Source organism: Bos mutus, chromosome X, assembly GCF_027580195.1.
Source record: "Bos mutus isolate GX-2022 chromosome X, NWIPB_WYAK_1.1, whole genome shotgun sequence".
Taxonomy (NCBI): Eukaryota; Metazoa; Chordata; class Mammalia; order Artiodactyla; family Bovidae; genus Bos; species Bos mutus.
In genome coordinates this window covers 31,765,159-31,790,054 of record NC_091646.1, presented here as the reverse complement: position 1 = coordinate 31,790,054, position 24,896 = coordinate 31,765,159, and the positions used below count along the sequence as shown (strand labels likewise).

The following is a 24,896-nucleotide window of genomic DNA, read 5'->3' as shown; positions in this document are numbered from 1 at the left end:
CTCACACTGTTTCCAGAAACCAGTCACATATCTTCACCCTACTCTCTATCATACACGTGGACACTGCAATGTGATTCTTATTCCAGGCAGCTTGCTTCTCCCTGTCCCCCTACCAAACATATCTGCATGGTGGGCTGTTCCCCTCTAGAACGGGAAGACCCATGTCTTCTCCTACAGGAGACATGTCCTTGTATGCCCTACCCGGCTCCCTGTCTTGACGACCCTTCTGTTCATGCCTGGGACACTGGGTCCTGCCTGGAATATCACAGGGACAGCAAGGACCCAAGGACTATCATGATGTCAGTGTGGCTGTGGAGCCTGCTGGGACCTAATACTGGAGTCCTAGATACCGACTTGTAGATTGAGTATCTCCCCAGTTCCAGGATTTCTGCCTTTGTTCCTGGAGTCACCCCTGCTTTTCCCCCTCAGACAGAACTTGCTGAACGTCCCTGCCTGTCCTGCTGCTGGCCCAGGGCTCAGTTTCTTGACACTGTTGCTAAAGACTCCTGCCCTCATCACAGCTCTGTTCCTCGCTCGTATTTTACCACCACCAGTTCCAGCTCACAGTTAGAAGGCAGAGCAGTCAGGGCCCTGGGGTTCGTCCTAGCTCTGTCACTGATTCACTGTGTTTGCCTTCTGGTCTTAGCTGGATTCAAAGGCTTTGGTTGCCACAAGTGTGACACCTAGATGAGGGACGCATGCCCTGTGCTGTGTGGTATGACACATCATATCTGGAAATGGATCAGAAGTAGCAAAGCAGTAGACAAAAGCAAATGGACTTAATGGCTACATCTCCCTCAGCTGCTTCTCATCTGTAGACCTGTGTGCTCCCTGGTAACACAGCAGACTTACCTCTCAGAGTATGGAGTACCATCATATGGGAGTTTCTCCTCCATGTTGCATGAGTCCTCATTGCTGCCAATGCTGCAGGGAGTGTTATGGGAGAGAGGAGGGCAAAAAATGGGAGGCAGATCACTACTGCAGTCATTAGTGGAGAATGCTTTTCTGATTAACCCTGTGGCCACAAGCTGAGACGTGACTGCCTGACTTGCCATCGTCTGTTATGCTAAATGGTAGGGGAAGCTTTAAACTTGGTGCCACCAAGGCATAATTCTTGCAGAGAAGATCCCTTGCCTTGGGGACAAAGAAGACCTGCCATGATGAGGAAGATGACAAGTGTGTGGCTAGGATTCTGGAGGCTGTGCATACCAGAACTGTCACTTTCACTGACCAGGGGGAAAGGACCATGGCTTTTCTCCTCACATATATACCTGGGTTATAATGTGACAGTCACCAGAAGCCCACTTACAGCAGAAATCAGATACTAAGAATAGGAACAAAAAAGGAAGGAAACATTCCAATATAATACCTGTGCTTGAGTTACAGAGTGTGATTCAGGGTGGCTTTTTTTTTTTTCTTTTTATGTCTTTATTTTTCAATAATATGACTTCTTACATAAAAACTAATGATTAAAAACTATTTCCAAGGAAGGAAAACTAGCTACAAGCTCTAGGACATGCTTTGGTGAAGCTTCCATTCTCATAGGAGCTGTGCGATGACCTCCTGAGGTAAGTGACCTGGCTAAGGTCAAGCTTGCAGTAAAAGGAGTGAACTAGAATTTCATCCCAGGTTTTGATTTCTTTTGAGCACTAAGCTTATTTCTAAACCTCCTGGAATGTAAAGCAAAGGGGGGAAATACATTGAACTACACAATTCTAAGTGTCCAATTAAACAAAGTACTGGTGAGACTGGAAGAAGAAATACCAGATGGACAGTGTTCACAGAGGCAAAGATAGCTCTCTTGAGGGTGCTGGAGGTTTATAACAGTAAACAGTATTTCTCATATTGAAACCTCCCTGAAAAGTCTATAGAGACAGAAAATAGTGGTGGCCAAGGGCTGTGGCTGGTGGTGTGTGTGTCAGGTGGGAGGAGGGGGAGAGTTGCTAATGGGTCTGCAGTTCCCTTTTTGGGTGATAAAAATTTCTGTAATTGGATAGCTTTGATGATCTCACAACATTGTGGATGTACCAAAAATGACTGGGCTGTACACTTTAAAGAGTGAATTTTATGATATATGAATTATATTTCAAAAAAGCTACTGGGGAAAAATCATTCTAAGGAGTTACAAATGAAGAAACTGTGACTCATAAAAGTTGACCATCTTGCCCAAAATGACCTAACAAATGAGGGTTGTGTGTGTACTTGAACTTGATCCCTATGCCCATGCTCATCATTCCATAGAAGCAGTGAAAGCTGGCCTGGAATCTCCAGAGGCCGAATCCTGAAATAAAGCCAGGATGTTCCTTTCTGTTACTAAAATCCTAACCCCAGAAGTGAGGGGATGTGTCATTTTCAAAAATTCCCAGGAGGACACTGTCTCAGTGTGGGTTAGTTTTTAGCTCAGGTGGCACAGAGGTAGACTTCAATACAACATCAGGAAGCAAGCAAAGAGAAGATGAGTGAAAAGTTATGCATGTATCTGTGTGAATACACACAGTCAAATGTGTGTTCAAATGAAGCAAACGGGCATGCTGGAAGGAGCATGGGATCTGAAGAGAGGAGCTCTGAGTTCTGGAAGGATAGAATTAACTAGACGGTTCTTAAGGGCCTCAACAGCTCTATCAAGAGTGATACTCTCAGGATTTCACAAAAAGAAAGCTTGTAGTCTACTGAGAAAGATAGGTAGAAATGGATGAGGCTGCAAGTGGAGCATAGGATGAAGTAACGATAAAAGAGGAGCACAAGACATCAAGTTAGGTAGAACAGCTGGAAAGATATATCATGTCCATGGGCAATTAAATCATCCACCTATACGATAAATGAAGGTACTCGGGCCATGTACTTAGTGAGGTACTGGGGATGCAGGAATGAGAACAACACAGGGCCTGGCAGGAGAAGGCCATGATATGAAAGATCTGGGACTTCTTACCTGCCATAGAATGAAGACAGTGGCTTCCTGGAAGATACCTCACCAGCATTCACATACTCCTTCACAAAGAGAATCCCTTTGCTGTAGAAAAAGCATAACAGAACAGAAATAGGTATACTGGAAGATTTCAGGGGACTGGGCCTGATCTAAAGTAGGGATCCAGGGCAGGGAGAACCCCCATTTAGTGGACTTGGGCTGAAATCAAAGCTCATGGGTATAGCCGGCTGTGTGCAGATTTGAGAATGCTAGAAAGAGGCTCCCTACAGCCAGTGGTGGTACACTACCCTCCTGAGACTTCAGTCCAGTAGATTTTCTATCCTCCTCTCTCACCACATTTTGTTTCCCTTTTGTCTGGGACTGAGGTTGCCTATAAGCCTCAATCCTAGATTTTCAAATCTCTACCTGCAATCTAATCTCCCCCTTCTCTCCCTTCTCACCCATGGAGTTCCGGAGGTCAAGAAGTTGCCTCACCCTGGACAAGCCACTGGCATCATTGGAAACAAGGTCTATTTCATGATAGACTCATAATGACCCCAAATTTGGCCCCATTTCCATGCTCTGCACTCCAGCCTGCTGGCTTGATGGCAGTAGAGGCTCCTCTGATCTCTCCTACACACACACACACACACACACACACACACACACACACACCCCTACCTCACTCAGCCTCCTTGCTATGACTCCCTTCCTGAACTCTAACATGGCATGGGGGCCAGGAGCAGAGGTGAGGCAGTAGGTATGTGCCTCTTCTCACAACAGATATCACGAGAGAAAGAGATGACATAGGCCCTGGCCTCAGAGGTATTTCTTTGGCCTTTTCAAGCATGTTCCCCAAGAAACACTAGCAAGGTCAAAAGGATAGCAGAGCCCTAGAAAGTGACACATCAGCTTCTCACTGGGAGACTCCATGCAGGCCTCCACATAGGAGTTTATACTAGGGGAACCTGGGCTACACTCTGTGGCCCCTTGACCAGCAGGCTGCTGGGAATTGCAGTAGGCACTAGAACTAGTGTCAAGGAAGTAGCATGAGACAAAAGCTGAGTCCTTTAGCTCCAGGGAATAGCCCAGAGAACATCTCCCAGATGGTCTCTTCTTACCTGGTTGAGTTGGGCTCCAGTTCACTTGGGGAGGCTGGCATGTGAATAGGATGCTGCTCAGGAGGGGCAGGGCTGGGAACAGAGACCATACAGCTCGAGGGGTTTCTCATCCTGAAACAAGTGAAGGGAGGGGCAAGTACATCAACAATGAGAACTGATGTGTTGCAGAGTCACACAGGGTTATCAGGGGTTAATGCCAAAACTGCCATGTCAAGGAGTTTAAAAGAATGCCAAGGTTTTTTAAACAAACTTTGAAGATCACTGAGCTTCTGTTCTCTGAGGCTCCTGAAATCAATGGGTAGAAGCACTCATTTTGTAAGTCAGAGGCAAGACCCCAGCCTTCAAGCATGTGCCCATAACTACTCCTACAGCCAAGGGCCTTGGCCTGTGATTCACTTGGTTATAGCATAGCTATAGGGCTAGCACAGACTTGACAAACAGCCCCTTCCTGGAATGAGCTCCCTGCCCCCTTCCTCCAGTGAAGTCTCTGGAGAATACAAAGCTGAGGAAGAGAGGGACAAATTAATTTAGGCATCACCAAGGAAGAGATGTGGATGGACCTTATTCTGGAAGTCACCTGCCATAAGAAGAGGAAGAAAACTTATGGGTATAATGGTTTTACTGAATCTCAACCCCTTGGTATAACACACAACCCTTGGCCTGGAATTGGACCTCCTAGCCAGCTCACAAGGTGTTTTTCTGGCCAGGCCATTACTTGCTTTTATTCTGCCCGTTCCTGGATCAGCAGTCCCATACCAAAAGCTGCTGCAGCTGCCTGCCTATTACAGTTCAGGGAATTCTTTTAGGTTCCATCCCTGAGCCTTCCCCATTTGTGCCATCATCTCATGTCAACTCCCTGTCTTAACACTCTCAGCCCAGCTTTATGGGAACATACTACCCTGGGTTAATTCTGGCTTCTCTCCAACATGGTGCCACTCAGATCATGTCTGAGTTTGTGGCTTCATCCACCTGCCCTAGCCTCTGGGATACCACCCCTTTGCCAGAGAATCCAGTGCACAGGACTTCAACTAGTTTAAGAGTGGGGATTGTAGGGAACAATCATGATCTAGCACCTGCCCAGATCCCAAGCCCCATCTTTAGGGATTATGTCATGTGCACCTGACCTCTCTGGTACATTTGCACACAACACAACCTTCTCCTCTGGGAAGCCCTTCCAGGGTACCTGCCTTCTCACCCCAGGCTGGATGAGGTTCCCTGCCTCAATGTGCCCAGTCACCCTGTGCTGGTTCTATATCACTCTAGGACACAGGAATGCACCATGGAGACTGGAGGAGGTGGACTAGCTGGGAGGGGAAGCCCCATGGGAACCTGGAAAGACAGGTGGGGGGATAAAGTACAAAATCAGACAGTGGAAAGAAGACTGAGTACAAGAGGAAGGAAACAGCATCCATTTCTGACTGAGCAGCTAGCAAGTGTCTGGCATCCACTTATCCACACCCAACACAATAGTTCAGGTGACAAAAGAGCTGCAGCAGCAAGGAGACCTGAAGGATAAGACGAGCCAGTTTATCAAAAATGGAGAGGCTGCAGATATGACACGGTGATTAGCAACACAGACCCTGGGCTGACTGTGTTTTAATCCCTATTAGGCCACTGCCTGGTTGGACGACTACTGGCCAGCTATTCAACCTACTTCTGCCTCAGTTTCTTATCTGTAGAACAGATAATAATAGCACTTCTCCCATATGGTTGGTGTGAGAATTAAGTGAGTACACATAAAGCATCAGAAGGATGCCTGCACATTCTCAGCTCGAAGCAAATGCTAATGGCTATTACTGTGTTGTTACTGCTGTAGTAGTCGGTCATTGGTTCACTGTGTGTTTCATGAGGGTGGGGATAGAGGACTGGCCATTTTGTTTGCTATCTACAGCTGGCTCACATGGAGTATATAGGCTCTTCTGTCCATGGAATACCCCAGGCAAGAGTACTGGAGTGGGTTGCCATTCCCTTCTCCAGGGGATCTTCCCGACCCAGGGATTGCACCTAAGTTGCCTACACTGCAAGCAGACTTTTTACCGTCTGAGCTACCAGGGAAGTTCATTTGTATATCATTTCCCAAACTTGTGGCCACTCTGGGGAAAGATCTCTGGGGAGCTAAGGAACATGGATATGTTGCCATGCAAGGCCATCCTGGTGGCTGTGGCAGTGGAAGAATTTATTCACATTATAACACACTTTCCTCAGAAATCTTCCACCCCCATGAGTGGCAAAGGCACTCTGTACCCCTCTGTCAACTCAGGTCTTCATGCTCTAAACGGCTGTCAGGCTTGGTGTAACAGATTTGATGCTGTGGCTTCAAACTCAAGCCCACAGAGACCTACCCCTGGTATGCTCATTGCTGGTCAGCTTCACAAGGACTCCTAGCCAATCACACCTGCAGAAGGTAACGGGCATGACTAGTGTTAGGATTTGCTTTGGGGTGTGTCCTCTGACAAAACTCCAGTTCAGGCAGGCTAGCAGGAGCCCGGCACAGAGTAGCCCTTACCTGTTGGCTGGGCTGTCCACTTCCAGGCGCTGCTCAGGATTTCCGGGGCTGCTCTGCTCTGAGGTGCTGGGGTCTGTGCACTGCTGGGCGGGTACAGCTGGGTCTCCTTGATCATCTTGCAGGACTCCAGGCCTCCCCTGCCATGCCTCTCCCACCTTGGTAACCACATTCTTCTCCTCAAAAACAACCAAGGTGCTGAGGAAGAATGAGTCCTTGGTCATCCACTGCACACCCATATCCCCTCCTGTGACCATAGCAGGCTCCTCTCCTGGGGGTGGGGGGTTGGGGGGCACATAAGAGCCTGGCATGGCCCCCACCTCAGGGAGCATTCATGTTCTCCTCAGGAGGATCCCAGCACCACTGCTCCCCTCCCATCGCAAACACAGTCCCCAAGAACACCTGATGACTTCAGGTCAGTTCAGTCGCTCATTTGTGTCCGACTCTTTGTGACCCCATAGACTGCAGCACACCAAGCTTCCCTGTCCATCACCAACTCCTGGAGCTTACTCAAACTCATGTCCATGAAGTCAGTGATGCCATTCAACCATCTCATCCTCTGTCATCCCCTTCTCCTCCTGCCTTCAATCTTTCCCAGAATCAGGGTCTTTTCCAATGAGTCAGTTTATCTCATCAGGTGGCCAAAGTACTGGAGTTTCAGTTTCAGCATCAGTCCTTCCAATGAACATTCAGGGCTGATTTTCTTTAGGATGAACTGGTTTGATCTCCTTGCAGTCCAAGGGACTCTCAAGAGTCTTCTCCAGCACCACAGTTCAAAGCATCAACTCTTCAGCGCTCAACTTTCTGTATAGTCCAACTCTCATATCCATACATGACTACTGGAAATGACTACTGATGACCTCAATGATGTTTTAAAAGACAAAGACCTCTCTTGGCTGGAAACAGTGGCATTTCTGTCCCCTTCGTCCTGTTACCATCGCTCCTTTCTCCAAATTTCCCCAGTCCCAGTTCACCTGTCCTGCTTAAATAGTCCCAAGCCATCCTGTCTTCTCCCCAGGCTGAGGTGCTCAGAATGCCTGTACACAAAAATCCAGCAGGGCACCAGCTCTCTGGCAAGAGGCTTCTCCCCTCAGCTGCTTTGGCTGGCTGTGTGTGTTAGTAGCTCAGTCATATCTGACTCTTTGCGACACCATGAACTGTAGCCCACCAGGCTTCTCTGTCTATGGAATTCTCCAGACAAGAATACTGGAGTGGATTGCCATTCCTTTCTCCAGAGGATCTTCCTGACCCATGGATGGAACTGTGGTCTCCTGCATCACAGGCAGATTCTTTACTGTTTGAGCTACAGGGACGTCCTGTTTTGGCTGGCTGGGGGGCGGGGGTAGGAGGGCAAAGGAGTGGGAAGAGAATCATTGGGGCTCGCTACATTCTCAAACAGACTGATGACCCTGCAATGCGGGGGGAAGGGCCATGAAAACCAAAAGGCTTCTGAGCATGCCCAACAGGTGAGGCTCAACCCATTGGTGATCCTTGCTTGCCATCTGCTGGCTAACATGGGAAAAGCCCAGAATAAGCCCTGCCAAAGCTGAGCACGCCTAGGACAGCCATTTTATTTATTTATAGTCGTATTTCACGACGGACATCGCGGTCAGAGCTCTCAGTTGCAGAAAATGGCGGCTGTTGCAGGCGCACACCTGCCAAACTCCACTGAGCATGAGCCCGAGGCACATGCACAGGCTCAGGCACAGACGTACCATTGTTGCCCGTTTGTTGATCGCAGTTAGGATCTCCTTGTCTTTTTTATTGCCAAGCCGTCACAGTTATTTCTAACGAAGTAATAGCATTTTTATTTTCCCCCCACACATGAAAATTATGGGGTGAGGGTCTGCTTGCAGGTCACAAATTGCTCTCAGGATGTAACTCCGACTGCCCTTCCCATCCCTAGTCTGACCAAGTAGCTGCCACTACACTTCCCATCACTAAGTCTGCGGATGGAAGTGGGATAAAAGCAGAAGCATGGGCTAATAACTTAGACGGCCCGTTTAAGGCAAACAAAAAGGTCTTTCTTAACTTCAAATACCCCACCCCACTCCGACTCCACGGCTTCTCTCCCCCCTGCAACAGCCAAGCTTCTTGAAAGAGCTGGGTGCACTAGCTCTTCTCACTTCTTCATTCCCATCTCCCTGTCAACTCTCCACAGAACCTACTATTGCTTCCCAATATCCCAAACTATCTATGATTAAGGACTTCTCTTCCCCTAAGTGTCTAGGACAAATATATTGCCTTCTAGGTCCTGCCTTCACTGGCAGTGAGCTCTCCATGGTCACAAAGCATAAAAACAACATGCTGAAAAACCTAATTGGAAATGTTCTAGATATTTTGTCCAGGTAGATAACTTTTAAGGTACCCCAACTGACTAGTTTCTCCTTGGTCCCTCACCCAAAATTTAGTCTACAGTCTCCATAAGATTATATATTAGGGCAAAAAAATTTAAAGCCTCCTGTACAAATATTAGCAGGAAGCTTTAGCCTTTGTGTTGAGCAGGTGACCTCAACTTGTCCCATCTGCCAGAAACAGAATTCTGATAAAAATATAAAGTGTGGCAAAAAGGAGAACCAGCTCTTATACAAACCAATGAGTCTTTACTTTGTGTTTATACCTGACACATGGTTGAAATTTTAGAATTAAAGCCATAAGATCTCCATTTATGTCTATCTGAACATTTATGTACACGTGTATGTTATATATGTGTAATATCTTTTTACTTTTGAATAGAATTACCAAGTAAACTTACAAGATCACTTATCCTTTATTCCAGTTCACTTAGGGATAAATACTTATATAAATTAAATATTTCTAAAACTCAATAAAATTTTTCTAGTACTTGGAATGTACAGAAGAAAAAGTATTCTTTTATAAGAATTTTTTATAAACATGAATTTTTAAAAAATTCAAATTCAAAGAATTTAGGTAAATCCTTGGCAAACAAAGCTAATCTAATATTGTTAATTTAATAAAAACAGCTGTCTTGTGAGTTGTATATTTGTATTTTATACTGTACAATATACAATATATTTTATATTATATAAATTACATGAGAAGCATCAATCCAATAATAATAATGCAGAGCATTTCCTAAATTTAATGGGTAAAATGTTAATTACATAAATATTTCAGAAATCATATAAAATTCTTAGAGATTTATCAGTGCCCTCACTGTCCATGATATGCTTTTATTTTTCGGAGTCCCAGTGCTGCCCTGAATTGCCTGATGTTAGAAAACAACAGCACAATGTTATCAGTCATAATTTCAATTATTTTTACAATGTTAATTTGGTTGCAATTTTACTTTTTAAAATTTAAATTCAGGTATTCTAAGCCAGTGGGTTTCTACTGGAAATTTTTATCACTTACGTATAGAATTTTTTTAATATACACATGTTCAAGACCTTTTCCTTCAATGGCAATTTGATTTCACTCATCTCCCAAATCTCATGATTTTAAATATGTTCTTACTACCATGTCTGTTCCTTCACTGGCTTGAAGCTTTCGCTTTTAAAAGGGCCATTGCAACTACTGCTGCTAAACTTTTGTTGGAACAAGTACTCCCTCATGAGGAATTCTGATTCTTTCAAGTAACTGAGGAATAAATTTCACCAGTTAAGTCATCCAAGAAATCCAAGGTCTTCCTTTATACCTCAAGTTACACTGTCTTTGTTATACTCAGGCATCAGGAATGACAGAGCTATAAAATTATTCAGTTCAGTTCAGTTGCTCAGTACTGTCTGACTCTGTGACCCCATGGATTGCAGCACACCAGGCTTCCCTGTCTATCACCAACTCCCAGAGCTTGCTCAAACTCATGTTCATCGAGTCAGTGATGCCATCCAACCATCTCATCCTCTCCCATCCCCTTCTCCTCCTGCCTTCAATCCTTCCCAGCATCGGGGTCTTTTCCAATGAGTCAGTTCGTCTCATCATGTGACCCAAGTATTGGAGCCTCAATTCAGCATCAGTCCTTCCAATGAATATTCAGGACTGATTTCCTTTAGGATGGACTGGTTTGATCTCCTTCCTATCCAAAGGACTCTCAAGAGGCTTCTTCAGCACTCAGCCTTCTTTATGGTCCAGCTCTTACATCCATATATGACTACTGGAAAAATCATAACCATGACTAGATGGGCCTTTATCAGCAAAGCAATGTCTCTGCTTTTTAAGACACTGTCTATGTTTATCGTAGCTTTTCTTCCAAGGAGCAAGTGTCTTTTAATTTCATGGCTGCAGTCACTATCCACAGTGATTTCGGAGCTCAAGAAAATAAAGTCTGCCACTATTTTCCTTTTTTACTGATCTATTTGCCATGAAGTCATGGGATTGGATGCCGTGATCTTAGTATTTTCAATGTTGAGCTTTAATTTTTTATTTTATCTGTCTCTGCAATAGGAGCCACAGCTACTGTTCCCTGTTTCCTGGGTTGGTGAAACACTCCTGTGTTCCCTTCTAGCATTTCGCTCTTGCTTGGATCTGCAGAAGTGATAAGTGCTTTCATTTGCTCTCCATGAAGTTTCCAAGCAATACAAACCTGTAGTGTTTCAACCATCTGTCAGCACATCCATAAGCTTTATAGGGCATGAATGTAATGTTCAGCCAGGCAGATGCCATCAGGAAAGCCTTGACTTGAACACCTCACACCCACACCACAAGGTCATCTCTAGTGACAATTACACTTGCCCTGTCACTCATGCATACCACATACCAACACATCACCAATCATAATCCCGCCCCCACCTTTACTGCTAGTATCAGGGCACCTCTCTAAATATGCTTGCACTCTCCTGTTTTCTCCCTGTCACTGTGACCTTCTCTCTCTGCTCCACCTTGATGTACTCTTTCACAGTCACCCCTTACCCTCATCCTTTCTAATTCTCTGACAGAGCCTTTTTACACGCATATATCATCCTCATCTTACCTGGGACCACCCTCACCCTGACCTGTGGTGCTCCTATACTCTGGGAGACCTCCTTCCTCCTCCACACATAAGAAATTAGCCAGAGTTTCTTACCTCTGGGAACAGATGACTGCTCCCATCACAGGCTCCATCTCAGTTCCTTCTGCCAAAGGAAGCCACTTGACACTGCTCCATGCCTGGGACTCACCATTCTAACTGCATTCACCAGGCAGGAGCCTGAGTATCTAGGTGTGCAATGTGCCAGGCACTGGCATGGATGTGGGGCAAAAGTGGGTCCTACCTTGGTCATGGCCCATGACAAAACTCCAGTTCAGGCAGGCTAGCAGGAGCCTGGCACAGAGTAGCTCTTACCTGTTGGCTGGGCTATCCACTTCCAGGCGCTGCTCAGGATTTCCGGGGCTGCTCTGCTCTGAGGTGCTGGGGTCTGTGCACTGCTGGGTGGGTACAGCTGGGTCTCCTTGATCATCTTGCAGGACTCGGGGCCTCCCCTGCCATGCCTCTCCCACCTTGGTAACCACATTCTTCTCCTCAAAAACAACCAAGGTGCTGAGGAAGAATGAGTCCTTGATCATCCACTGCACATCCATATCCCCTCCTATGACCACAGCAGGCTCCTCTCCCAGAGAGGGTGGGGAAGGAGCCTGGCATGGCCCCCACGTCAGGGAGTGCTCATGTCCTCCTCAGGAGGACCCCAGCACCGCTGCTCCCCTCCAACTGACAAAGGCTGTCCCTGTATAAGATGAAGCCTGAGCCCAGATGCTTTTGCCACCCTCTGAATCCAGCAAGGAGGTAGTGGCCTCCCAGCTGTCCTCAGTATCAAGTTCTTTGGGAGATCTTCCATCCTTCCTGGCCTGACATCACCGTATACTTGCACTTCCCTCCCATCACCATCATCCTGGCATGCTTCCAAGGGCCTTGTACTCATCATTGGTGCCTCCTCCACATCCTGTGTGATGGTGCTGGTGCCTGATGGCCTCAGGCACCAAAGATGTCATACGCCCACTAGGCCAGTGGCCAAGACTGAGTCAGGTTATTGAGAACATGAGCCTAGCCTTCCAGAAAATTACTATCTAGTTCACCATCACCTTGATCCTGGTCCATCCTGAACTCAACCCTGCCAATCAGCAGCCTCCCTCCAACTGCTGATGACTATATTGGGAGGCTATATTAGGGCAAGAAGATCATACCACCAGCTACCTCCAGCCTTGGGGCTCTTTATTCATGGAAGTTAACTGCATAGTAGACAGACTCACTGCCTTCAAGCTGGAATAACAAGAGGAACGGAACTCATAACTTTTGGAAAGTATGCTCTTCTCCAATAGTGCCACTCCCTTAGCCAGCAGAATACCCTGACACACTCATCCCATTATGACTTATAGGCTTGAGTCAATGACAAACCAAAAAGGCCTAAAGAGCATGTTTCCTGACTCTAGAAGCCCTGAGCTAGCTTTCAGTTGAGTTTAGTTCAGTCTCTCAGTTGTGTCTGACTCTTTGTGACCCATGGACTGCAGCACACCAGGCTTCCCTGTCTATCACCAACTCCCAGAGCTTGCTCAAACTCATGTCCATCAAGTTGATGATGCCATCCAACCGTTTCATCCTCTGCCATCCCCTTCTCTTCCTGCCTTCAATCTTTCCCAGCATCAGGGTCTTTTCAAATGAGTCAGTTCTTCACATCAGGTGGCCAAAGTATTGGAGCCTCAGCTTCAGCATCAGTCCTTCCAGTGAATATTCAGGACTGATTTCCTTCAGGATTGACTGGTTTGATCTCCTTGCAGTGCAAGGGACTCTCAAGAGTCTTCTCCAACACCACAGTTCAAAAGCATGAATTCTTCAGCACTCAGCTTTCTTTATAGTCCAACTCACATCCATACACGACTACTGGAAAAACCATAGCTTTGACTATAAGGACCTTTGTCAGCAAAGTAATGTCTCTGCTTTTTAATATGCTGTCTAGGTTGGTCTTAGCTTTTCTTCCAAGGAGCAAGCATATTTTCATTTCATGGCTGCAGTCACCATCTGCAGTGATTTTGGAGACCAAAAAACAGTGTCTCGCTGTTTCCATTGTTTCCCCATCTATTTGCCATGAAGTGATGGGACCAGATACCATGATCTTAGTTTTTTGAATGTTGAGTTTTAAGCCAGCTTTTTCACTCTCCTCTTTCATTTTCATCAAGAGGCTCTTTAGTTCTCAGTATTCTTGCCTTGAGAACCCCATGAGCTAACTTTACTTAATCAGAGTCCTGTACCAACCCATAGCTCCAGTAGAATTATGATGATAGAAGTTATCCTCACCAAGTTTGTGAATAAAGCCAAGATTCTCAGCAAAGAGCAATTTGAATGTCCACTGTGGCACAGGGACAAGTAGATGAAGGGACAAGTAGATGAATAAAGCTGCTTTGCCCTAGGCCTCAGAGCAGAGTCATTACAATTATAGAAGGTATAACCCACCTGACCCATGAAAAATAAATTTTAGTAAAACAGTCACAAGAAGTCTTGCTGAGCAATATAACAACCCAGAAGTCCTCCTGGCCCCTAATAAATTGCCTAGAAGTCAAGTGTTTAGAGATAGTAAAGGTATTATAATACTTCTGGCTGTAATTAGATCAAAAATCTGGAAGCCTAGTCCAGCTACTGCCAACCGTGGACACAGTCATATTCTTTACATAGAAAACAACAGCTCCTTCCACTCTTGGTACCTCCATTAGACTCTTCCAATGATTGACAGCAGTTGTCCACAGTGAATACACGTGCTTAAAGTTCACATGTTCCTAATGCAGAGAGAACATAAATCTGAAAAGCCCAGACTTGCAACACAGAGGAAAACAGCATATGCTTTAGATGTAAAGTCTAATGACAAAAATTTACTGGGGAACGGGTGAGCGACTCTGTGTCTTATTAAATGAAATCAGGCCAATAAACCTGGAAAAGAGGAGCAGAGGCCAGCATTCCCCATGTCCTTAAATAGTTCTGGTGGAAAGAGGTATTCCTCTGGGGCTGGTTATTTAGCTTTAACTTTTAATAAAACGAGACTCCAACATGTATGTAGTACTTTGTGCCAGGAAATGACCTGCACACAAAACCATTTAACCCTCACAACAGCCCTGCCTGGTATGATGTATTTTTGCCACTATTCTACAGGTAAGGCAACTGAAGCACAGAGATGAGTAAGATACCCAAAGCCACACAGCAAGTAAGGGACAGAGCTTACATTAGAGCCCAGGCACAGGAGTACATGCTCACTACACTATACCACCTCTTCCTGCACCTGTCATATACCGTGATGAACAAAAACCAAAGTCAGATTAGCGCAGTTCTTCAACTTTAGGACAAAGGCACTGCTGTGCAGATTGGACCACCCAACCTGTTCACCTCCCTCCTTGACTTCTTGATAATGACGTCCTCTCCCCACGGAGCCCCAGCACCCTGAGCTGGCAGGTCGACCCAGGGTCCCTCGGGGTTGAAGGGTCGAGCCGCCCTCCCCTCGTGTCCATGGGTCCTGGCCGCGGCCAGCTCTGAAGACCAGCGTCTGGCGTCCAGAGACCTCCAGGGCAGCTCGCCAAACAGCCCCTTTGGATCTTTGCGGCCACCCAGCTCCCTTCCTCTCTCCTGCCTCCGCCTGCACTGTGGTGATGGTGCAATCGGGTTCAGGGGGCCTGGGTCAACTCCATGCGGGCGGGACCGCCCAGATCCTCCAGGCCATCGGGGGATGGGCAGTGAGCCCAAAGCGCCAAGACGGGCGGCCAGGCAGAACTGTGATCCTCGAGCGCCATCTGGCGGCGTTTGCGAGAACCGCCGCCAAGGTTTCTCTCGCCCAGGGTAGCCATTTCGAAGCGTGGACTGTCGCATTTCCCGATATGCACCGCGACGCGAGCATACGGCCGCAGGACATGGCGGCGCGCGCAGGCGCACAGGAGCTGGACGTATACGCTCACCTCCCCCCCTACCCCCCGCGGGGCACGCACGCACAGGCGCACACAGGAAGGCCTCGCGCTGGCCTAGAGCCAAAGGTGTGCAGGTGTGCGCATGTGCAGGCGTATACGTTCTGCGCCCACTGCTCAGATACCTGCAGCGAAGGTGGGGAGTGTGTGCGCCGTTTTTTTTTTTTTTTTCCAGACCGTATCTTCTGACTTTCCGTAGAGTTCAGCTTTAGGACAGCGTTTGTCAACCTCACCATTATTGAAATTTTGGACTGGATAACTGTGATGGGAGCTGTCCTGCGCACTGTCGGCCATTGGGCAGCATCCCTGGTCTCCACCTACTACTTGCCAGTAACACCCTTTCCCATTTGTGGCAATCAACAGTGTCTCCAAACATCGCTAAGTGACTCGGGGGTTGGAGGTGGGGGAGATGCCCCATGTTCAGAACCACTATCCTAGAACAATAAAGTCTAAATCTCTGCATGGTTTCTGGATACTTAAAAAAACAAAAACTTCCCAGGTGGTTATCAAGTGCAGCTAGATTTGTGAAACACTGATCAATTTTGATTTTGCAAACTTTTAAGCAGAGTAAAGTAGTTGCAAACCTGTGCTCTAGAGTTAGTCACTCAGTCATGTCTGACTCTTTGCGACCCCATGGACTATAGCCGGCCAGGCTCTTCTGTCCACGAATTTCTCCAGGCAAGAATACTGGAATGGGTTGCCATTCCCTCCTCCAGGGTATCTTCCAGACCCAAGAATTGAACCTGGGTCTCCTGCATTGCAGGCAGATTCTTTACACTGAGCCACAAGGGAAGCCCAGAGTTAGCCCTATCTGAGCTCTACTGTTAGCTCTGCTCTTCACAGGAGTCGTCTGTTTCCTCCACTGTCAAATTGCATAGCAAGAAGCAAGATCCTTCCCTAGGTTTGAGGAATATTACATAAGATAATGGATAATTCAAGCTGATGTCTAAACCCCACCCCAGACATGTGCCACTATGGCCCAGGAGAGCTCACCAATATGCTACAAAATAACCACACTTTACCAGCTCTAGCACATGTGCCTTAGGCAGACAGTCCATACAAAGCCCACAGGGGCTTTTTCAATTCCCGCACATGTGCCCTTGATGTGCAGGTGGATCCTCAAGTAACATTAGGCATCCAGGAGTCCATTGAGAGTTCATAAATATTCTATACATACATACATACATCTATACATACATACATATATCTATCTATGCATACATACATGATTATAACAGACTGAATTATGGGAAAGAATGTGTGATAGAGCCTGTTGTTATGCAACTTCCAACTGTCAATCAAAACTGTCAGTCCATGCTGGCCTAGGTGAATATGTAAAAGCCCTCTGTCTTGAAAAAGCCCTGTACTTCATCATTCTGTTGCCAGTGCCTCTCTTGGGTTGGCCTATGTCTCAGTTGAGGTGTACTTTCTGTTTTTTCCTTAATAAACTTTCTTTTGCCATGGGTAAGACCTCAGATTCTTCTTTGGTTCCTTACCAAGAACCGAGGCCCACAGGAGGGTCCTCTTTAACCCTCCTCAAATCTGGTAACAGGTGTCAGTTTTTGTTTTCACTCTGTTAACTTTCAGTGCAATTCAAAACATAAAAAAGTCACATAATAGGGCCTCATACCTTAGAGATCTGTTGCCAACCCAACCCCCAGCATTGTGGTTTATATAGGGGTGACAAATGTAAAAAAAAAAAAAGTAGCTGTAATGAGGTGTGACATTGCAGGAATTCACTCACTTTTTAAACACCTAAATCAGACAACGTCCCTCTCTGGCTTAAAAATTGAAATAAGATTCAGTCTCCCTCTCATGGCTTATCAGGGCCCAGTTCCATCTGTGATCCCCCTCACCAGGTTGGCTCCAGCTACTTGATGCTTTGGAACCTGCTAAGTGTGTTCCCACAGCAGAGTTTTTTAGTTTATGTTTCCCCATCTCCAGTTCTTTTCTCCTTGCTCTTCCTAGAGTTGTTGGTTCCTTCTCCTCCTTAGAGGAGCTCTCCTGAGTCATTGCCCCACTCCACTCATCTAAGTAGTACCCTCCTCGCCACCATTACTCTCTTATCTTAGCAACCTGGTTATTTCTTTCAGAGCACTGTTCTTCCCAGGAGTCACAGAGATGTGACTTCTAGTCCTTTGTTCTTCATTATAATTAGGTGCAAAGCTCACGATTGTGGGGAGGACTGTATGAGAAACTAAGTACAGGTCTGTGCACACAGGAGTTTCCCCAAAGTGAAGTGGCTGTTGTGATTATTAATGATATCTGGTACTAAAGGCCAGTCATCCCATGCCTACTGTAGTGACAAGCCTGTTCCACACTCAGCTACATGCAGTGACAAGTAAATACCAGGTTGTTTGGAGTCTTATGTATATACTGTTCCCTTTGCTTGGAGGATTCCTATTCACCTTTCAAAATTCAGCTCAAAATCACCTGTTGCACAAGGCTGTGTTTGGCCCCACTTACCCTATTCCAGTATGGGCTGGGTTTTGTCTGTATGTCCCAACCTCCAGGACAGGGCAGGTGCCATCCAAGTGAGTGCTGACCAAAAGAGTGGGTGACTTCCTGATAATGGAGGACTTCCTGGCTAGATGCAACAAGGTGTACTGGGAGGCTCTGTGGCCTCGGAGGCACAGGCCAGAGGTTTGTAGCTGGAGCTTCAGCCCTCGCCACATCCCTTTGGCTAGTAGGCATCACTGATCTCACCTTCCCAGCCAAGGGCTAATGCACACCTGAGCTGTGTCTCTCCACCACAGAAGCACTGTTGGCTGATGCCTTACCCCTTTGGATTTGTCTCCATATCCTCCAGGTCTGCCAGGCTGTTGCTCTTCCTGTTGGCCAGGACAGCAGAGGCCGAAATAGCATCAGAGCTGAGGGAGGAAGCACACAGGCCTGCTGAAGCCTCAGACCAAAGAAGACTGGGGGCCCGGGTCTTCCCTATCCTGGCTGCATTCTCCTGGGAAAGGGGGACCTACGTGTGCCAATAAAGGCTGCTGTGAGTTAGAGCATCCTGTGAGCCTTGGCTGTGGCCTTAACACTCCAGTTCAAGACTAAGCACTGGTCATGACCAGCTTGGAATCCCTAGGGAAGTGTCCTGCTAGTTTTGGGTTCCAGCATCTTTGCATGACTTACATTTCCTGGGGCTCTGTGGAAATCCAGAAAGACCTTTACTTACTAAATGTTCCACAAATCCATAGCAAAATGGCTTCTCTCCACTGGTGGACTGGTAGATCAAATAGGGCAGAGAAGAGTGCAGCCTGGGAATGTACAACCTCTTCCCATTGCACCTTTGCACCTCCCCAGCCACCTCCAAAAGCTCCTTGGGACTGAGCCCTCTACTGGTTGTCCCTGGGATTCTTCCCCTTGAGTACTCTAGAGCAGGGTCTCTTTCTAAGCTCCACCTTCCAATGTGTTCTTCTCTGCCACCTCAGCTTGAGTCCCTGTGGCTATGTGCTAAGTTGTCTGGGTCACCTGACTTATCACCTGTACCTCCTCTCCCACTGCCCCCAGTGGGTGGGCTATGTCAGGGCCCCTTCTAGGCTTCCTGTCCTGTGGTGATTGCCTGATGTGAAGATGTCATAGAGCTGAGAAGTGCGAGGGGGAACCTAAGGTGCCAGCGGCAAAGAGGTTGATCATTGGGCAGTTGGCCCACCCTTACCTGGTGGTTGCTGGTGCAAGCTTGAGAGGTTGTGAGTTGGCACTGGGCACCTCCTGATCATCCAGGAGAGGGGTGAAGCCAGCAGGTGAGCACGGCCTGTGGAAGGAGGCCAAGCCTGGTCTTGGTTCAGGACTTTGTGTCTTTATGTCTACTTCCCCCAAGAGAGTGGCTTCTGAAATTGGGTGATAACTGTGTCTGCCTCATATGTTTTCTGAGAACAGCGTGTGCACATGTATGCTAAGTCGCCCAGTCATGTTTGACTCTTTGTGACCCCATGAGCTGCAGCACACGAAGCCTCCCTCAGTTCAGTTCAGGTCACTCACTCAGTCGTGTCTGACCCTCTGTGACCCCATGGACTGCAGCACACCAGGCTTCCCTGTCCATCACCAACTCCCGGAGCTTGCTCAAACTCATGTCCATCAAGTAGGTGATGCCATCCAACCATCTCATCCTCTGTCATCCCCTTCTCCTGCCTTCACTCTTTTCCAGCATCACCCTGTCCCTCACCATCTACTGAAGTTTGCCCAATTTCATGCCCATTGCATTGGTGATGCCATCCAGCCATCTCATCTTCTGATGCCCTCTTCTCCTTCTGCACTCAATGTTTCTCCTTCTGCCCTCAATCTTTCCCAGCATCAGGCTCTTTTTTAATGAGTTGGCTGTTCACATCAGGTGACCAAAATACTGGAGCTTCAGCTTCAGCATCAGTCTGGGCCCTAACATGTGCTAAAATGCTCCCATGATTATTACTGGGCCCTGTGGCTATCTGCAGAAGCTGCAACCGTTTGCAGTATGTCTGTGCCCGTCAATTTGATAACAGATTCAGTGGGTGCTGTCTTATGCAGCCTTCCCAGGTGTAGGCTGAGTTCTCTGTCTCTGCATGAATCACAGCACTCCGCAAAGTTAGGGCTCATGGAGCACCTGGTCACCTGTACTAGCCTGCACACTCCACCCAATCACCCACCATAATCACTGAATTAATTTATTAAGTAAACTCAGGAAAATGAACGGAAAGGGAGAGTGCTTTTTTGTTCATGACAAACAACTTTTTCTCTGGAAAGATCATAGAAGCAAGTCTCTTAACAGTCATTGTCAAAATAACTATAAAAGAGACAGTGTAAAACACTGCATTAAAAGTCATAAAAATCTATAAGATTCTTCAAATAATTCTGCAAGTTAATATGAGCTTCAGCTTCATTTTAAGGAAACTGAAAACAGAAATCAAAGACTTCAATTTGTCACGGGGCATGCACAAGAAGGATGATCTGGATAAATATCCGAAGATGAAGTAATCAAGAACCAAGTCCAGTAATGTTAGACCAGAGAATGGAGTCAACCTGCAGGACCGTGCTGGCCAGCACTGTGACACTGGCTGCAGGTGTGGGGCTCTTGCACAGCCCTCCCCACTAGGGGAAGCTCAGAGAACCAAGGCCCTGGCCCCATGGGCTTTCCTGGCACCAGAGGCACCAGCCTGCCATCCTCTTCCCAGGTGGGCTTGTGCTCCTGATTTGGAAGTGGGGGTCAGGGTTCAGGCATCAGTTGCAAACTAGTAACCATAGGGAGGGCAGCAGCTCCTGGTGGGCTCGGACAAGTAGGGGCAACTGAGGGGACCAGCTGGGAAAGCAGAGGAGTCCCTCCTTGGACAGACTGCTGTGGGGCAGGGGTGCTGGCTGGCAAATGCTTTAGAGGCTCTCTGCAGGCATCACTTTCGCCATTCCTCTCTGGCCATCTTCTCTGAACCATGAGGGCTGTAGTACAGCTTGGAGCTGAACTATCTCTGCCAACATCTTCACACCTGGACCTTTCTCCCCAGGAAGAGTTATGCTTGGTTTGAAACCACTTGGGGACAGGTGCGACTTTGCCACTCCACAAATCACCTGAGAAAATGGGCCCTGACTCCATCCAAGTCCAAGAAGTCAGAGCCCAGGTGGATACACTCATCTCCCACTTTTTCTCTCTGGCCACTGCTCTTCCATTCACTGAACCTGAGAGTAGAGCTGGCCAGAGAAGAAAGGTGGGGGTAGGGAGGAGGCTTTGGGGCTTCTGGAAGGGAAGGGAAAAAGCAGAGATGAAGGACTTCCTTCTAGCTTGCCCTTAGAGCTCAGCCAAGAAGCAAGAAGGCAGTGATTCACCCATCATTCTCTCCTTGCCACAGATCAACCTAGCTCCCCATGTCTACCTTGTGCCTCCTTGGGAGGAACTTGAGAGCCAGTGGAAGAGAGTAGGAGAAGAAGCAAGATTCAAGGAGAGGTAAATCTCGAGAGTGGAAAGTCCAGGGACAAAGGATGTGGTGGCGGTGGGAATGCTGGAGATGGGGGAAGCAGTGGGCAGGACTATGGAAAATGAGCAGTGCCCTGCCCCCAGCAACCCAAGCAGCTGTGGACACTTGACCCTGGACTGTCACCAGGAACATGAAAGAATCAGCAACTTGGGGCCACTGGCTTCCCCAGGGTAGCTCACCCTCCTCTCCCAGAGCTGACGTCTGCTCCAACCAAGTCTTCATCTGGGGAGCCCATGGCTTCCGATCCCATGTTGCCATCACTTGACTGTGCAATTGATCTGGATGGGAAAATAAACATTTGCTGATTTAATGGGTTTTGATTTCATGTAAATTTGATTTAATGTAATTTAATGATTTAATGTAAATTTGATTTGATGTAATTTAATTCAGTTCAGTTCAGTTCAGTCGCTCAGTCATGTCCGACTCATTGTGACCCCATGAACCACAGCACGCCAGGCCTCCCTGTCCATCACCAACTCCCGGAGTCCACCCAAACCCATGTCCATTGAATCGGTGATGCCATGCAACCATCTCATCCTCTGTCATCCCCTTCTCCTCCTGCCCTCAATCTTGCCTAGCATCAGGGTGTTTTCCAATGAGTCAGCTCTTCGCATCAGGTGGACAAAGTATTGGACTTTCAGTTTCAACATCAGTACTTCCCATGGACACCCAGGACTGATCTCCTTTAGGATGGACTGGTTGGATCTCCTTACAGTTCAAGAGACTCTCAAGTGTCTTCTCCAACACCACAGTTCAAAAGCATCAATTCTTTGGTGGTCAGCTTTCCTTATAGTCCAACTCTCACATCCATGCATGACCACTGGAAAAATGGGCTTTAATTTTACTTAAATTAACATAAAGTAATTTAATTTAATGTGCTTCCCTTGTGGCTCAGCTGGTCAAGAATCTACCTGCAATGCAGTAGACCTGGGTTCAATCCCTGGGTTGGGAAGATTCCCTGGAGAAGGGAAAGGATACCCACTCCAGTATTCTGGCCTGCAGAATTCCATGGACTACATAGTCCATGGGGTTGCAAAGAGTCAGACACGACTGAGCGACCTTCACTTTCAGGCATCCTGAGAGCAGTCCTCAAGGACCAGAAGCCCAGGCCTTCAGTTGCCATGCTGTACTGTTTCAACGGAAGCCAGGATGATACCAGCACTATTTTAGCTTTCATCCCAAACCTGATGGGCTGGGAACAAGAGTGGAGCCAAGAAACAGAGCAAGGGGGCACAATGGGAGGTGGGCAGGGGGATGACCACCAGAACAAAGGGCAAAACGGTTGGGGCCACTAATAAACCACAGAGCCCAGGGCTGAGGTTCCACAATAAGAAGACAATGGCAGGTGGACAAGCCTGTAGGCTCTTCTCCATTACTAGCTACAAGCTTCTCACTGAGGACATGCCCAACTCTCAGTCCCTGCCCACTACACCCAGGCTTCCCTGGTCGGGCTTCAGGGAGAGGTGAGTTGGATGGTTACATGATGCTGGGCAAAACCAGCCCCTCTGGACTCATCATTCCATGATATCATTCTGCCTCCCATCCCTGCACCCCGTCCACATCTCCCTTTGTCCACAGGCCACCCTGGAAGTCCCTGTGGGATGCTCTGCAAGGGCCCACGCATCCTTTGATCACTGACTTCCCTAAACCTCCAGCTCAGTGGCCTTGCTTGCCATGGCTGTCCACAGGGTTGCTTTCCATAGAGTAAAGGCACAATGAGGTTGGACTGAGGGCTGGGATTGTGGTGGCCTGGCCTACAGTTTTGTCCAAGTGGCTCCCTGAGGGATCTTGGTGGAGGCCTACCCTTCTCCAGGCCTTATGCATTTCTTCATTCATTCTTTCACCAGATATTCATTGTGGACCTGCACCCCAGACACTGGGGACACAGTGAGAAATGGAACAGCCCTGGTCCCAACTCCATCCACTGACCTTGGAGGGGGGGCCACATGGCCTCTGGTCCCTGCACTGAATTACCTTTCAGAGTCTGCATCAGGGCTCCTGAAGGCTCCTTCATTAGTCAAGTTTCTTTTGGGCTCTCTGGGGTGAGGGACCTCTTTGTCTTTGGAACCTGAGGAAGACCTATAGTGGAAAGAAACAGAAGTTAAGCACCCACACTTAAGTGGGGGCAGCTACCTCATCCCCAAATTCTAACTTTCTCCAAAGAGCTTAAATCCTGATGTTGCAGGATTGGCTAATTATAAAAATCTACTAACAACTAATATTGATTGACAGTCAGACCCCATTCTCATGACTCTGCGTGCATTACTCACATCAACCCCACAACATGGTCACTGTTCTTATCCATGCCCACTTTCCAGATGAGCAAACTGAGGCACAGAGGACTTGGAGTGACTTGCCCCAAGTTCCACAAGTAACAAGAAGAAGAGCTGAGATTTGAACCCAAGCAGTCTGGCTTCTTCAGAGTTTTGGGCTATAATCTTCTATGGGGTAAAATTGATCCTACCCTCTTGATTCAAACTTCCTGTATTCTCTCTGAGGTCATCAGGGAGTCTTATGGTGCCAACCCCAACAGAAACACTCCCGTCATTGTGACCATTCAGGACCACTGACCCAGTGGGTAACTTCCACCTTTTCTCCCCCATCCATCCATCATGACTCTGTGTCACTGCTTCCTACTTGCCTTGCCACACCTTCCTTATCTCTTCCACCTATTTCTCCTCTTCTGCCCATTAAATGTTGGTGTTTCTGGCATTCCTCACCATCTGCATGCTTTGCCACTGACCTTGGTCACCTCCTCTGCTCCCATGGTGTCAACTGTCATTCTGAAGCCAATGACATCTGCCTTTTCCCACTTCTCCATATACCCACTACTTCCTGGACTGGCCCTCAGGAAGCTCACCCTCAACATAGCCAGAACTGACCACCCTCCCCGGCTGCCTCCAGAGGAATGATCAGGCAGCCACCACCTCCACAATATGGTCTGTGCTCAGTTTGCTGGCTCCTCTCTCCTCGAGCCTCTTGACATTGTACCCCATGTAAACATCAAACTTGAACCCCATTATTTCCACTCTCATCCCTCTGCATAGAACATGGAAATCTCTTGGACCCTGACCTCTCTCCCAGCGCTCAACCACAAACTCTGAAAGGCCTCCTGGTAAGGTCATCATAAATAGTAATTTGTAAAGTACTAAGTATAGCATCCCACACTGCCCTCTACCCCTAGCCCCACTACTGTAGTGAGTTATGGAGCAATAAGTGTGGGGTGGGAGTCAGGCAGGTTAGGTGGGAATTGTGGATCTGCCTGCTCTCGACCATGGGACTTGGAAGTTACTGAACTATTCAGGGTCTCAGTTTTCTCATCTGTAAAATGGACACAGTGATTGCATCTACATCCTACATGGGGACATGGGCTTGGCTGTTTAGGGCAGGGCAGGGCTTAGTGAATTCGAGTAAGAGTTTTCCCTCTTTCTTCCTTTTCTCCAACTTGATTTTCTGTTGGAAAGTGGGAGGGGGCACTCCAGGGGATCTCAATGGGCTGTTATAGCTTTGTCACTTTCAGACAAAATGCCAGAGGCCTTATGGGGCACACAGTGCAG

The 24,896-nt window shown here is 47.5% G+C and overlaps 1 protein-coding gene across 5 annotated transcripts in view; it reads right to left on the bottom strand.

The window, feature by feature from the left end:
- Positions 1-24,896, bottom strand: part of ZNF185 (zinc finger protein 185 with LIM domain) — a 58,951-nt gene that overhangs the window by 8,525 nt on the left and 25,530 nt on the right. For all 5 annotated transcript variants that reach the window (XM_070365972.1, XM_070365971.1, XM_070365970.1 and 2 more), the window contains exons 12-20: positions 23,314-23,418; positions 21,519-21,617; positions 19,059-19,154; positions 18,181-18,270; positions 11,811-12,005; positions 6,533-6,727; positions 4,027-4,137; positions 2,930-3,010; positions 853-924 (exon numbers count right to left, since the gene is read on the bottom strand). In XM_070365972.1, the coding sequence (XP_070222073.1) occupies positions 853-924; positions 2,930-3,010; positions 4,027-4,137; positions 6,533-6,727; positions 11,811-12,005; positions 18,181-18,270; positions 19,059-19,154; positions 21,519-21,617; positions 23,314-23,418 (1,044 nt within the window). The remainder of the gene's footprint in view (positions 1-852; positions 925-2,929; positions 3,011-4,026; positions 4,138-6,532; positions 6,728-11,810; positions 12,006-18,180; positions 18,271-19,058; positions 19,155-21,518; positions 21,618-23,313; positions 23,419-24,896) is intronic.